Source organism: Neolamprologus multifasciatus, chromosome 15 (assembly GCF_963576455.1).
Source record: "Neolamprologus multifasciatus chromosome 15, fNeoMul1.2, whole genome shotgun sequence".
NCBI classification, from domain to species: domain Eukaryota; kingdom Metazoa; phylum Chordata; class Actinopteri; order Cichliformes; family Cichlidae; genus Neolamprologus; species Neolamprologus multifasciatus.
In genome coordinates, this window is record NC_140453.1 from 6917670 (window position 1) to 6933933 (window position 16264).

General features: G+C 40.9%; 1 protein-coding gene across 3 annotated transcripts in view; it reads right to left on the bottom strand.

The window, feature by feature from the left end:
* akap7 (A kinase (PRKA) anchor protein 7) overlaps nucleotides 1-16264 on the bottom strand; it is a 47890-nt gene that overhangs the window by 24788 nt on the left and 6838 nt on the right. For 2 of the 3 annotated variants that reach the window (XM_085132899.1, XM_085132901.1), the window contains exons 7-9: nucleotides 14957-15069; nucleotides 14437-14483; nucleotides 13277-13377 (exon numbers count right to left, since the gene is read on the bottom strand). In XM_085132899.1, the coding sequence (XP_084989025.1) occupies nucleotides 13277-13377; nucleotides 14437-14483; nucleotides 14957-15069 (261 nt within the window). Of the gene's footprint in view, nucleotides 1-641; nucleotides 3056-13276; nucleotides 13378-14436; nucleotides 14484-14956; nucleotides 15070-16264 lie in introns of those variants that run through there. The other variant, XM_085132902.1, reaches the window with a different exon arrangement.

Sequence of the window (16264 nt, forward strand, 5' to 3'; positions counted from 1 at the left end):
TCTGTGGTTAGTTAGTAAGTGTTTGAAATCACGTGCGCATCTTCCATGGAAACTACAGGTGACCATGAAAATCTATAATTTTTTTTCTCCAGCAACCGGAGGCTGCCGGGGCCTCACCAACTGCTCTGTCGGTCTGCACGGCTGTGGCTTCCATATTCAAAGAATTTTTGATTTGGTTTTTCAGTCTTATGTCAATGTAACTTACATCAATATGGGAAAAAAAAACAACAAAAGCAAAGTCAAATTACAGGCAAACAAGTGTTAAGCTAAAATTTCTAGCCGTCGTTGTTGGAAGCACTTTGCTGTTACGCAGACGATTGTGTGAAACAATGAGGATTCAAGGAGAGTGACTACACACACGACACATAAAAACATAAGGGTGCATTCAAGTGTCCTCAACAACTCCCTTCAGAAGCTCTGCGGATTGGCCCTTGAGTAATAAATTACTCTCCACCAGTTCCAGGGACGCGTTTTTCTAGCTGCAAGTGTTCATGTGGGTCTGCTTAAAAGCACACCTCTACCCTCCAGCATTAATGGTGGATTACACACAAGGGCTAAGGGTAAGGGGAGATGTGTTAAAGGAAACGCACACACACACACACACACACACACACATATATATATATATATATATATATATATATATATATATATGTAAACCATGTGCATTGTGGAGTTTTATAAGCTGAGCTCAGCTGCGTAAGTAGACAGCGGAGCCCTTTCTCTAACTGAAGAATTCAGCTCACAGCTGCCACGTTTGACACAAACACACTCGCAGTTGTGAGGAGGTGTTCTCATTGATTTGCCTTGATTTCTATTGAGTATCAGTTACACCATAATAATACAGTATGTGTACACGCAACGCTTGGTATTGATTTTGGGCTTTTTAGTGTCAGATGTTCAGGGTTAGCCACAGGGTTACTTATGCAAACAAAAAGCGATGTGAGGATGTTTTATCCCAGAAGAACACATTTATTCTCCGCATGTTAAACCATAAAAACAGTTGGGGAAAATTAACACAGCAGTAATTGGAGGTATCTTAAGTACTCTTCCATTTAAGCCTCACAGTGCACACACAGCAATAGCTAAAAAAAGAAAAGAAAAAGACACAGTGTGGACTTTGTTTAGCTGATCTGAACTCATGGTGCCTCAGCACTTTGTCACAAGACAGGTTATGCACACAAAGCAAACAAGACAACTGCATACTTTAGATAACCGAGCTCTACTGAGAGCCTGTTGTTATCAATGCTATGTGATTATCTATACAAGTGCCCACAGTTATGTAAGACTGTGTAACACACCTGGCATTTCAATAAAATCAACCAATACTTACTTATATAATTACTATAAACATTTGGTCATATAATTTGGCATTTCAAATACATAAATCAAACCAACGCCTCTCCATCTATTCACTATGAACAAACTGAAAGTTATCTTATTGCTGCTAAGGTAAACTAAAGCTACAGGAAGGTAAATTATAAATCATCTTTCACTGCAAAGAAGATGAGATCTATTCAGCACAGAGGTGCAGATTTAGAGATTACTGCTCTCCTGGCGCGGTCGCCACAAAGTAGGATTTTTACCATAAAAACTCAAATTACTTATCAACCTAAAAAGGAAAAAAGATTACTCATCTGCATTGCACATTTCAGCCAAGACTGAACACAAAACCAAATGAGCTTTTTAGTGGATAATGTGGTCTTTCCACAGTGCAGACAGATGAGGTTTTTCTAATTGTCTGTTTTATTTAGACAGAAAACACCACATAAATTCACTTTACTTTGGCTGCTATAATGTAGCCTGTTTGCTCGTCTAAAGTAGCACGTCCCTCTCCACACACGGGCCTTGTTATCATGTTCAATTGTTTGTTGTGTTGAATCAATTTGGCGAAACTAATGTAAAGTAGCATTTTTCACGTGGTCGCTCCATCAGCGTTCACTCACACTCCAATAAACAAACTGTCCATTGAGCTGGGATCTGTATTTACTCATTCACAGGCTGGTGGTGCTTCTTTCGCTCAAACATACAATACTACTATGTGAAACCCTCAGGCTGTTTGCAAATGTCATTTTGGTAATGTTTTTTCCCCCAAAGTAACATGTAGTAACATGATTCTGGCAATTGGATATGCATCAGAAAGACATAAATTATGGTAAGTATTATGGTAATATCTAGGTAAGTAACAAAATTCTCTTTTGTATTTTAATCTTGAATATTTCACATGCATATGAAGAGATCAGCAGCCTGGTGTTGTTGGATTGAATCAAACATCATGTCCCAGAGGTTTTTCTATTGCAATCAGTGGTATCAATTCCTTCATTCTCCAGGAACTACCTACACATTCTTGCCAAATAAAGCCGGACATTGTAGAGCACCAAGATGAAGCCAGGTTAGAGTCTGACAGAAGGCCCAAGGATTTCATCCTGATACCTAATGGCAGGCAGGGTGCTGTTGCCTAGGCTGTGGAGGAATGTGCGTCCCTACATGGACATGCTTCACCAGACCATCACTGACCCACCACCAAACCGGTCATGCTGTGAATCAGACTGTGAATGATGTTACAGTCTCCAAACGCTTTCTCGTCTGTCACATGTGCTCAACGTGAACCTCCTCTCATTTGTGAAAAGCACAGGACGCCAGTGGTCGACCTGCCAGGTCTGGTATTCTGTGGCAAATGGGCTTGATACAGCCAGGCTCACTAGAGAGCATTCAGACATCAGTCCACCCTCATGAAGTCTGTTTCTGATTGTCTGGTCAGAGAGATTCCCACCAGTGTCCTGCTGGAGATCATTTTGTAGTTCTAGCAGCGCTCAGCCTGTTCCTCCTTGCACAAAGGAGCAGATACTGGTCCCGTTGATGGGTTAAGAACTTTTGACAGCCTTGTCCAGTTCTCCTCGACTAACTGTGTCCTCTAACTGTTCTGGCACTTCTCCATGCTCTTGAGACTCCATGCTTCTGGAGTAATGATGTGTCATCCTGGAGGAGATCGACTACCTGTACAGCCTCTGCAGCGTCCCGGGATCACCTCATGCTACCAGTAGTGACACTGACCCTAGCCAAATGCAAAACAGGTGAAAAACAGTCAGAAAAAAAATTATCAGTGGCCTCCACCTGTAAAACCAATTCTGTTCCTGTTTCTCCAACTTGATTAAGTAGATTTGTATCTGAGACATTTAATTGACTTGATGCTAAACTCTGATTAAAAAGCATTCTTTTATTTTATTTTTTTAAAAGCCACTACCCAGTCGTCCATCTTTTGCCAGTCCCTCTTGTCATTGCAGTGTCTCCTTAGCTCGGCCGAGCCTCCTCCACCTCGCCTTTTAAATCAAGCTTCAATTCGGTTGTCTGTTTAATCTCATCTTCACTCAAATCTCCAATTTTCTCTCACCATCTGTCTGGCCAACCTATCTGCCCTTTCCATCCGCACGATCTATTTAATTCTACTGATTGTGCAAGCCCGTTCCTCCCTCCTCCGCCTTTCCATTCTCTTCCCGCACTCATTTATCGTTCTCGATTAATCTTACTTATTTCTTGCTCTCTCCTTTTCAATCTCTTTCTGCTGTGCTTCCATCCTCCCATCTATTCGGCCGGATTATTTGCTCCTTTCTCCTTCTCTATTCTCATCTCCTTTATCTTGCTCCAACACACCTGCTATCCTCTTAGCGGTCACTACTGCAAATTGTCAGGTGCTTATAGTTTGCTGCGCTCCCTACAGATTCAGATGTCGACCTGAGATAACATAACCGTGTGCCGCGCATAAGCTTTACCGTTCTTTTTTGACATCTGAAAAATTCCTGGCAGGGCCTGCTTGATGCTGGAGCCTTGTTATCTGGGATAATGTGTAATTCCAGGATCATCATAATATTTCTTTTAAGATGTGAGATACAGCAGTGAGAGTCAAGAAACTGCTACTTGGCCATGAGACAAGACTAGACCCTAATCCTTCATACGACAGCTTGGCATTTTCATAGCGTGCATGAAGGACAAAGGTGATTGTGAAGGGGGTGTTAATCATGGCAGCACTGTCAACGTCCGCGCTCTTCCTCGTCAACATATTCTCATGGTATTCGTCGGGACTATGACACACTGCAGAATTTGTCAGACTAGCTGAGAAAATGACGTTGTTCCCAGATGATGGACAGTTGTCTTATAGTTTACTTCTAGTAGTAACACAGCATGCAATAAAACAAGCATCTGTTTTACTGTTCTGCGATCATTGGACTAATATTGTGTAATCTGACTGTGTACAATTCCTGATTTAAATCGGGCTCCCCTTCAAGGTCAACCTCAGTAGTCCCTATGGTTCAGCTTCAGCATTGCTGCTATTTTTAGGCAGTTCTGTGGGAATCTCGTTCGCTGCCTTTAAACTTCCTCTTTGATTAATAGTCGTTTTTCCTCCGGTGTGTCAAACTGGTGATCCTTTAACTGGATTTTTATTTCAGGGGAACTTGACGAGAGATAAATCTGGCGAGTCGATGGTATTCTTCTAGGTTCTCACTGCAAGGTTTACATGCTTCAAGACATTTTCATCCTAGGGAACAAATTAACAGTGCACAACTTAAATTGTGGCACAACTTGGTGTCGCTGGATTGACTGCGTTTGAACTGTGGACCTCAACTGAAACATGCTGGGTCAAAGCCAGAGACCCACTTTGCCACACAAAAATCAGGTCAGCTTGAAGGAGAAGTTTCACACCAATAGTTTGCTTACTCTGGTCCGAATCAGTTGATAAGTTTGGAAACTTGTAGCTTTTCCCCGTGACTTGGTTTCTTTTCACAGAGAAAAATCCAAGTGACCTCCACGCGAACCTAAAGGCGTCACTACAAACAATGTGTGAATGTTCAATCGGCTTATTGGCCAGATGTGTCTGAGGCGGGAGCAACAAAAACAAATAGAGGAAGAAGATGCTAAGTTGTGTACTATTAAGAAGTATACTGTGTATACTTAAATTATAGTGTACTATAGTCCCTTGCCACATCCCAGAATACACAGCACACATGGCTACAGAAAGTTTTTCTTAGCTCAGTCTTGCAACAAACCCCTGGTAGCTGTTTCAGATTAAGGTTGGATCGCCTTGGAGTACATGGTCTTGGTGCTGTTCTTTTGGTGAGCACGAGTGCTCACATCTGCTCAAATGAACCAGAGCTCAATTTGAAAGGGACTAAAAACTGCAGGTGTGAAAGGATCCTAAAGTGTGCTCTACAAATGTTCATGTAAGTAGTTATAAAACGATTTCCAGGTTGCGATTTAAAAGTGGCTCTGAAAGCAGTGAAAAGTGCACAAGAAGAAAAAAAACTTGAAGGAGAAACTGCCCAAGACATTTATGATTACATGAAAATTGTTTACATTTTTATTTTTGTACAATTCTGTTTTCCTCCCTTGTAAGCACATCCAGAGTTACTTAAGTATAAATTATGCTGGTCACACCAAAATTGGCAATACCTCTGTTTTATGAGATGGCGCTATATAGTACTAAATCGAAGGCCTTACACAGATGCTCCAGTGTAACAGACACTCATATCTTCCCTTCTTACAAGGAATTACAGAGGAGGAGGCGTGTACAGGAAGAGAGGTAGTGTATATTAAATTAAATCAATTATTAGAAACAGAGCCAGGCGGATATGCCAATATTACCACACGGGAAGCTTTAAGCATTAACAGTGAGAGCCTTTAGTATAATTAAGGCTCGTTTGTTTTACTGTTTTATTTCCCTAGCGTACCCAAAATTGTTGTGCTTACAGTCGAATGAGGACACTGATCACTGCTTTTAAAGCAGTAGTGACAGCCATAAAAACGCATCTTGTAACAAAAGATGAGAAATAAGGGGAGAAAATCTAAATTATCTGCTGAGTGACAACAAACAATGAACCATTACCGAAGTAATTCCAAAAAAAAGCATTTTTCCATGGTCCCTGCACTCGAATGTTTGGCATGTGTCTTTCAACAAATAAATGCAAGGCAGATAAGATTCAGCGGACCTACCCGTCCTTGTGCCTTCTACAAACCAGAGGAGTAAAAAGAAAAAAAATTAATAATTAATAATCCATCCAACGAAACCATCTATCTTTTTTTTTTTTTTTTTACAAAACTCTTAAATGTTCAAAACATCAGCGGCCCCTGAATGCCGTTAAACTCTTTACAGCTCAATTTTCATCCTTTAAATATTGTAAACCCCCGATTCAATATTTCTCCAGAGAGAAATTAGCCCACTTACACTCAAATTAACAAAACCGCATCATCAGTCTGTGTAGCTGCTGAGCGGAAAACGAGCACTGCCAAAGAGTTACTTCATAGAAGAAAGAAAACATGCAGCACAGTCTGTAAAGAAGTGAGTAACCTTATCTTAACAAAATACCAAAGGGTCAGAGAGCAACAAAGCACCTTCTTGAGTCCATGTGCACACAGTCCCACAGTGCTGCTGAGCACTTCTAGTCTCTGCATGCCTGTTAATAAGCATTTACACCCATTTATTTGGGTGTCTGTACATAAAGCTGTAGGTGTGAATACTGTAAATACCAAAAGGTCCCGAGTTGACCTAGACCTATTATTCTACCTCCACAGACACAGACTGGAAATAATACACTGACCATCTCCTACGTAAGGCTGCTTTTATTATAGGCTCGATTTCCCTTGGCTGTAACTACATACTAATGGGAAACTGTTCTACCTCTAGCGGGGGATAAAAAAAAAATAAATCAGGATAAGTATAACAGTTTAAATGTTCCAGGCACATTTTGTAGTGACATGAGTGATGAGGACACTTTTCAACACACGCACACAGACTTCTTTCATTGTTTTGACTCCGTGGCTTAAATTTATGTCACATTCCAACAGGCCAGCGAGTGGAAAGAGAACGAGAAGAGACTCAAGTGTTTTTTGGCGTCTTCGTGCTGAACTTTCAGCACCTGTCCAAACAAAAGTGCACAAACAGCTTTTCCATTTATTCTCTGGCCGCCAAAGAACAAAATAAGTCAGATAAACATGTCAGATTTTTGTAAAATCAGACCGTTTGTTTTATATTACATCTGCAACACAAACTCTACATAGTATCTTTTTAACTATTTCCTGTTTTGATTGATGAAATTATTTTTTCATGTGCAGGTGAGTTAAAAGCAAATAACATAGTTTTTCTTATTTTTAACTATGTGGTGTGAGCCTCACTGTTTGCACTTCACTTTGCTGTATATGTTAGGCACTATCGGCTTCTTTGGCAACACTGCAAACACAAACCAGTTGCTCCCTGTTGCATGAAATCCCTGCTTGCTTCAGGACCTGTACTACTAAACTGTAACCGCCACACCAAACTGATCTCTACCGAAAACATAAAAGTATACAACTTAAGAACATTACAACAGGCAACAAAAATCCCCCCCTTCACTCTTTGTTCTTGCACTCTGTACAGTCTTGCTTCTTCAAACATAAAAAGATGCCCTTTTAGATTACATTCAATGAGCTCTGTGGATTATGTTGTAGTGTGGATTATGGGATTAAGATATACACATGCAGACTCTGACCACTGTGTGAAAAAAAACAGAATGAGAGCCTGAATAATTCTGGATTTTATGTTTTTTACCAATCAATTTATAACTTGAATGCGTTAGGGTTTTACTGGATTTTTAGTTGATATTCTGCCTTTCCATTAAAATTAAACCGAGACTGTTCATCTCTTTGTAAATTCAGCAGGGGATCAAATAACCATTTCCCCTGCTGTATGTATTAATCAGATGCTTCGCTGACCCTCGACATGATCCCGTGAGAAACACGGATGTAGAGGAGAACAAGCCCGACCAGTTCATCGGGCGCTATCACCTGCAACGCATTATGATATTTTATGCAATATTTTGTAAGCAAGTACGAGGCCTTAATGAAAACTAACAGTATGCGATAAAGCTCCACTTTAAATTAGCCACGTTTTTAGCAATTTCCCATTTGAAATACGGTTGAAGTGCCAAGTCTATTCCCGCTGCATCGTCGTCTCCGTTGAGCCATAAAACAGCAGCAGGTGTGCTGGCTGAATAATTGCTCTCCTACAGAGAGAGTGATGACACACGCTGCTCATCATGTGTTCTTTGCTTTAAAGATTTCAAGTGTTCGTGCGGATGTCGGTCACTCTTAAACCACAGGTGTTTGGGAAGATGAATAGTTTGTTTTTCTTAACTGCTTCAATTCTGCCATTGTTGTGCACCGGTATAAGTAGATCCATCATACACAACATTTCTGCTCTTAATGCTGCTGTTGTAGCATGGCTGGCAGCAAGATGGAAAAAAAAAATCGGTTTGTATCGGTTTATTGGTGTGTTTGAGTGGTTTGTGGGAAAATGAAGAAACTCTGTTTCTAAACATAAAAAAGCACAGTGTGCTTTGGAGGGCATCCATCAATCTGGTTTGCTACAGAATAAAATCAAACACTATCGATGGCTCAGAGGAGAGGACTTTTGCGGTACAGACTCTCATCTTGCTCTCAGTGTTGCAACAAGTAGCCCAGTTATAGCGATCTAAAAATATGCTCAGGTCTCATGTCAGATTTCTGTCTCGTGTTGGTGAAGCTGTGATTATGGTCAGCATTGTTCTGGTGTTTAGTTAGGTGACGACGTTAACAGCTGTCACAAATATACAACACTCACAGGAATACTGACAGACACCAGTGCTACCCCTCAGTCCCATGATAGCTTCACCTATGGTATCAATTTGAAAATCCTTCCTTCTTCAGTTATCGCATTTACAACATTTTCAGAAAACCTCAGAACTTGTTTTTGACATCGAGGTAAGTGAGATTTGATTTTTTTTAGTAGATGCACGTATGGCATCAATTTGAAAACCCTAAGTTCCCTTGTTCTTAAGTTACTGTGCTCACAAAGTTGGGTTCCAAAACCCAGACAAGGACGAGCATGGTGGTCAGCATTTGCCGTCTTGGTCGCAATTTACTCCTCCCTCACCTCCATCAGCACTGGCTTTATCTTTATGTGGCTTTTACAGTTTGTGTATTAAGTGTTTAGTGTTGTGTATTAGTCCTGATGGACTAACAGTAGTTTAGGGGAGAAGCTTGAATCCGCCAGCCCACTCCGAGGTTGGTTCATGGTCTTCTTCTGTGTGTTTTAGCCGGGGCTCCCATCTCTTTTTGTTGCAGTTGTTTGTAGGTCACTATTTTCATTATTAAAGGCTTGTTGAATGGCGGCAGTGAGACCACGAGACTTTGCACAGTACAAAACATCACTACAGCTTCAGCTGAGTTATTGTAGTTCTTATTTTGTACGAGGACGATTTTGTTTTTCTCTTAAAGTTTACATAGTCTCGGTTTAAAGCTTACGTAACCTCTAAGCTTGAGGGACTCATCCACTTAAATCCTGCCTTTCCTAGTATTTTGCTCACACACAGCGAGCAGTATCACATCATATTTAAACTCTTCACTGTAACATTCAGTGTGCAGGCTGCATGGTAACATCAGAGCAATGGATGCAATATTTTCCCCCCATTTTCATACATTTTAAATAAGCGCTGTTTTGGAAAAACACTTGACAAAAAACACAAGCTTTTTGATGATGTGAAGTGTGAGGTAAACACCCCCCTCCCCTCGACTGTTTCTCACTCCCACACACACACACACACACACACACACAGTCGCTCTTTGTCTCTCACAGACAGCCCAGTGATCCACAAAACATTGTGACAGCCTAGTTACACTGACAGCTCTCTCACTCACACACACACTCACGCATACACAGCAATTACTGCAGATACTTGACAGCGAGACTTAGGAAGTGCTTGTGTGTGTGAGACTGAGGTATACACAACTCCTGTTAACTCCATGGTAACTAAGTGTAGGACAAATTTTGATGTGACGACATATCGGAGTGCTTTTTCTTGTGAAAGCTTTCTGCAAAATACCCTAACTAAAGTTTATGCCACTTTTCAGAGCCAAACTTTATTTCAGACTCATGACTGAGACTGAGTCATAAAAATATATAAATATTTCTACTGAAGTAAATATTGTAATTTTTTTGCTTTGAAGCCAAGAGAAATGAGATATTCAGTGGATCCTTTCATCTGAAAGACGAAGATGAAATCCACCATGAATCTTCCTTCAGTACTTCGGACCTGTTTTACTTGATGGCATCTGGCTTGGACCCCAAATTTTGATGCTTTTATCTGCTTATTAATTTAATTAATTTTAATTTAATAATTTACGGGCGATCGTAGCTCAAGAGTTGGGAGTTCGCCTTGTAATTGGAAGGTTGCTGGTTCGAGCCCCGGCTTGGACAGTCTCGGTCGTTGTGTCCTTGGGCAAGACACTTCACCCGTTGCCTACTGGTGGTGGTCAGAGGGCCCGGTGGCGCCAGTGTCCGGCAGCCTCGCCTCTGTCAGTGTGCCCCAGGGTGGCTGTGGCTACAATGTAGCTTGCCATCACCAGTGTGTGAATGTGTGTGTGAATGGGTGGATGACTGGTTGTGTAAAGCGCTTTGGGGTCCTTAGGGACTAGTAAAAGCGCTACACAAATACAGGCCATTTACCATTTACCATTTTTAATGACTGTTTAGGTTTTCTGCTACACTTAAAACATGAATGTAACGTCTGGGTGAAACCAAGGAAAAGGGGCTGATTTGCGTGGTTGCAAAAAGACTTCTGTACCTATAGAAGTCGGGCAAACGGCTTCTGTAAACACTTTCCTGATGAGTTAATGGGCTCAGTCACTCATTAGTTAGTCGGATCATTTTTTAAGATTTTGTAAATTCTGGTAATACTGTGTTAAGAAAGGATTATTTCGGGTTTGCAACAATCACAAAATAAGAACTTGTGATTGACAAGTTGTTAGCCAAAGAGCATGCGGTTTCACACTCAGACCTGCCTCTTCTCATCGCATCAGGTTTTCGTGAAAACATCTAAGGCTACGTTCACACTGCAGATCTTAATGCTCAACTCAGATTTTTTGATCAAATCCGATTTTTTTGTCTGCTTGTTCACACTACAAATAAAATGCGACAGCAAACGTGCTCTAGTGTGAACGCTCAAAGCGGCCCGCATGCGCAAAAGAAGACGTCACACACAACGCGCTCTGTTTAGACCCAGAGCAAACAGTATTGTTTGACTGATGGCCCTTAATATAAAGACTTCGGACTTCACGTTTCCCAATTTTTGCTTTAAGTTATTTTGTTATTTACATAATCATGTAAATAACCTAATAATGATCCTTATTGCTGTTTTAGAGGAGCAGTGCTTCAAAAGATAGTTGCAGATTTCTGTCAGAATCTGCAGATTATACAGTACAAATAAAATGTTCACGTTTCTCCAACGTTGTCTTCCCAACAGTTTCACCGGATGGCCAGGAAGCGTTCACGATGTCTTATCGGGTGCTTCTCCAGCGCTGATAATTGGTGTCTGTCTTGTGTCAGTGACGTAAAAGACGGATTTAATGCGACATGACCATCAAACAGCAGTCGCTTTCTAAAACATCGGATATGTATCGGATTCAGTACCACATACGAAAGTGACCCAGATCGGATTTGTGCCGTTCACACTGTCATACCATGATCGGATATGGGTCGCATAGGGTAAAAAAAAATCGGATTTGATGCGCTTTCGCCTGCAGTGTGAACGTAGCCAAAAAGCTTCAAAACAGGACTTCACAAACAAGTGGGTGACACCAAGGTGGTTTATGTTCTTACCCAGCACTCAAACCATATTTTATACTGCAAGCTGCATCCAGCATTTGCTAATTTAATCAACTCAATTTGAAAAGAGGGTCATCAGTCATTAAATTCAGCACTTCATTCATCTTTTCCTCCAGCTTTCTTGGAGTACCTTTCACATTTACTCACAGATATTATGAAGCATCACAGGTGACCCTATAGGGCGTTAAATACTGTGATACCACTGGTGTGGCTCCTCTGTGAATCCCACTCATAATAGAAAAACATGTGGCCAATGCACAGAAACAAGTCACTCAGTGTTTCCATCCCACTGTGAAACTAACTGAATGATTATTTTGTTTTTTAATTATCACACAAGTGATTTTCATTGAACCACAGACCACATTAATTAGGTCAGCAGAGTTTCTCAAGTTAAGACTTCTTAGTTGGCAGATTGAAACACTAATCAGTCACAGCTTAAAACTACATGATGGATGTTTTATGAAAAGCACCATAAGTGACCCTGAGAGAAGCATTTGTGCTTCTAATCTAAGTACAGCATGTTGCTTTGTTGGTATTTCAGAGCCGAGGGGCACATTTTCATTTTGTTTCTAAAAGCAGATTAAATGATTACAATAATTTAACATCTTTTTTTTTGCATTTTTTAATAACAAAATGTCTCCAATCTCATCTCATCATGCGAGGACAATCAGTCTATTGTTTTTCAATGACGCATGACAAGAAGTGGCCGCTCACAAACGAATCACGGCAATTTGTTTTATCCCAGACAGACAAAGCTGATGGAAGTAATCCTTTAAAAGACACGTTTTCCTCTAAACACAATTCCCTGTCGGCTCCCGGTAGCTGCTAGACAAGAAGAGCACAAACGTACTGACAGTCTGGCAGCATCCCAAGTCGACAGTGCCGTGTCAAATCATATCTGGCTACAGAGTAACAAACAGCACGACATCAATGACAAAGGAGCTGAACGGGCACGAGAATTATTCTACTTGATTCACATCAAACCGAACTAAAAGCATGAGCCATTCCCCTTCATGTTCCACTCACAGTAATGAAACTGCTTAAGTTTTTAAAGCAGAAACCTTCCAGTACTTCTTACATTTAGAGGAAATTTGAGTCATTATTCTCTACCGCCAGGTTTTCAAAGACCCGGCAGGCGTTAATACACAGCTGGGTGGTAATGGCTAAAATGGAAATTAGCTCTCTTGTGTAACACTGCTGTGTTTGATTAGACCACTGTGCCTCTCTTTTAAGTTCTGCTAAGTACTTGAGGTTTGATGGTGTTACACAAATCCCCTTAGAATAAAAAAGAAAACTGATCAAACCACCACCAACAACAGCAAATAGCAAGAAAATGAAAAAACTGTAGTCATACTGGCAGATAAAATCAGCAAAACCACCAAATCCTCATTCTAATGAATAACAAAACTGAGCTCCAGTTCACTTCTCAAATTAAAAAAATATTAAGCCAAACTGTTGTTGCTGTGAGCACATTTTACCCACAGCTATGAAAACCAAATTGTTGAGACTCTCATGTGAGCTGACAGCGCCCTCCGGTGGTTCAGCTTTGCCTCTGACACAACAAAACAAGCATCAAAAATAACTGTGTGAGTTTGTGCGTTCACTAACCGAGCTGTAGTGACGTTTCAGTGTGGTAATATCCATCTTGCTGCTTCTTCTTCAACATAGAACAAAGATCCACCCGCTCCACCGTCTGATCTCCAAAAAATCTGTGGTGATGAAACGAAAAACAGTCACAATGACAAGATAAAGACGCAGCGAGCACCGAGGCCTCCAGCAGATAATAAAGGCAGATGTCAGTCATATAGCCGCTTGATGGCAAAGAGCAGCGGGGGTGACAGCCAAATTTAAGCCTTTTTCACACGCGGCAGGTGGGAGAGAGAGGATGAGCACTCGTAAGCTGGGAATTCAAAGGATTATTACCTGCACTATTCTCATGCTGGAGTGATCAGATGTCAAATGTATTTTGCACCAGGGAGATGGCTTTAAATACATGGTACACTAGGTTTCTGTGTAAATTTGCATCTTAAAAACCACAAAAACTGAGTCAAAACATTACGAGATGCCATAGGCTACGTCCACACGTACACGGGTATTTTTGAAAACTGAGATTTTCCGTTTTTGTTTTAAAAAATAATCCCGTCCACACGTAAAGGCAGACATGAAGGAAAACGCTGCTAGGAACATGCCAAAGCAACAGGTGGCGATATATTCCTACCGTGCAGAAATGTTGGCCAATCAGAAGTCTAGAAGCCTCGGTGGGAAAAAGTAAACAAAGATGGGGCACAGAAGCAGAACCGAGTCATATGTGTGGAGGGACAGTAACTGTGTGTGTATATGTAAGCATTTAAACACTGCAGAGAGTACAATTAACAGTAATAGTATTGTAGAAATTTATTTCACCGAAACAATAACGTGGCGCACAGTGTGACGTCAAAAAATGCTCACACCTTTGACGCTGCGTTTTCTCCGTTTTTCTCGTCCACACGTAAATGCAAAAACTGAGTTTTCAAAAATATCCACCCTGGCCGGAGTTTTTAAAAATCTCCGTTTTCAGTGACCAAAAACGCCGTTTACGTGTGGACGAAAGGTGCAAACGCATAGAAAAATCTGCGTTTTCAAAAATACCCGGGTACGTGTGGACGTAGCCATAATGTTCAAGCACCGTGTCATCTATAGCAGCTGTGTGAGTCTTACAAGAAGTCCAAACCTTATAATGTGCTGTGCAGATTATGAATTTTTCATTGTATGAGAAACAAAGCACCTACTTGTCAGTGTAGTTGGAGTAAAGGGCCGGGTCCACACGCTTTATACCCTGAGAGAGACAAAGGAGAAAGGAAGTCGTATTAGTCACAGGTTGCGATAAACAAAGTGAAATTTCTGCACGCACACAAATGCACTGACAGGAAGAAGACAAGTACGCCGCCCGGCAGGCACCATAAGGATAAGCTAAGATAAAGTGTCAGAGGGAACGAGATAGATGCTATAATTCTTCTTCCCTCATCACCCACCCTCAACCATCTTTCATATATTCTTTGTTTATCTCCTCTCTCTTCTTGGTGTTTGGCCCTTAACCTTTACAGTAGTCATCACGAACTCTAAAGTGATATAAATTCAATTTCTTCTTAGTTATTAATTCTAATGGCCATTATCAGTTTCTGCTGGAGCCACAATGTGACATTTACCTACAGGTGAAACATTTTAACAGCTGCTGAGAGGAAGGGGAGGGAGAAGCACCAGTGCAGATGGTGTAGATAAAAGCAGCTTTTTATTAAAAACAACACAAACCTGAGATCGGAGTTTTGAAGCTCTGGACAGCTTCATAATGGTGAGGTGGGGTTCAAACCCTCGGCAGTCTCCTTGCAGAAGCCCCTGCTCCTCGAAACGGCTCCGCAACAACTCTGCAACAGACGTGCGCACATTTATTTTTAATATAAACCTTCTCCCACTGAGTCATTCAATTAAATACTGAAAATAAGCACATCAAAAAATTCAGCACATTTTCACAGCAAACCAAAACAAGCACATTTAATAAACTAAAAGGAAGGATGATAACTGATATAATGATACACATGCATAAATATAGAGAACATGACGTGGATTCTAATGCACAATAACGTGACTCCATTTCTTCCGCTCAAGCATCTCGACTCCCTATTATAGATTTTTTTTACTGCTATAACAGAGCAGACAAATGGAGCGGCCACAGATGGCTGAGAATGTGTGTCGGATGATGGGGAAAAAAGCTTTTAGCCCAAATATCATTTATCTACTGAGATAAAGATAGATAAGTGAACAAAGGCGTGAACACACAGACAAGCCTGCAAGGACAAATATACAGACAAACAGTGTTTAGAGTCAGACTACAGAGGTATTTTTAGATGAGGAGCTCTACAGGGAGAGAAAGGTTAGTATATAATCAATACCAGTGGTGGAAAGTACAGACAAGATGACGAGAGGGCCTGACTTCCTGTCTTATATTTCCTTTTCTTATAGCACTTCCCATAAGGAATTTTGAGTAATTTTCTGCAAAAACAACAACCGGAGCCGTTCTTTATGAATGCTGCTTGTTAAACTTCCAACTTTTCTAAATGCTTCATAAGTAGGGCTTCAAAAGAAGCTTCAGTCTACGTGAAAACTTTAATGTTTCAACATAAAACTTTGTAGCGGTACTAATGTTACTACTAATGAGGAAAGCCTTATAAACTCAGAGATTCACAGGGGGTGGGGGGGCCATTAAAATATTCCATTCATCCCATAAAATGTAACTCTACACCTTTAACTTGTTTAATATGCAAAGATCTATGACTTTCATATCAGCCCTTTTGCATTATCCTTCCACTTGCCTGCAACTCGTCTCCCAGAGTCCTCCACACTCTCAAATTCTCCAGCTTGTTTTGATAACCAGATGAGAAAAGCCCTGTTCATTAATGTCTTAACCAGGAGGTCCTGGAACAGGTCCTGGTGCTGCTGAGAATTCAATACAGCCATCCAAGCAAAGCTTTTACATACATTAACATTAGTGCAGTAAAAGCTTCCCAGCCAAAGAAACATCAGCATTTTCTTTGAACCTTAATTGTCACTTTCTCTCCTCTG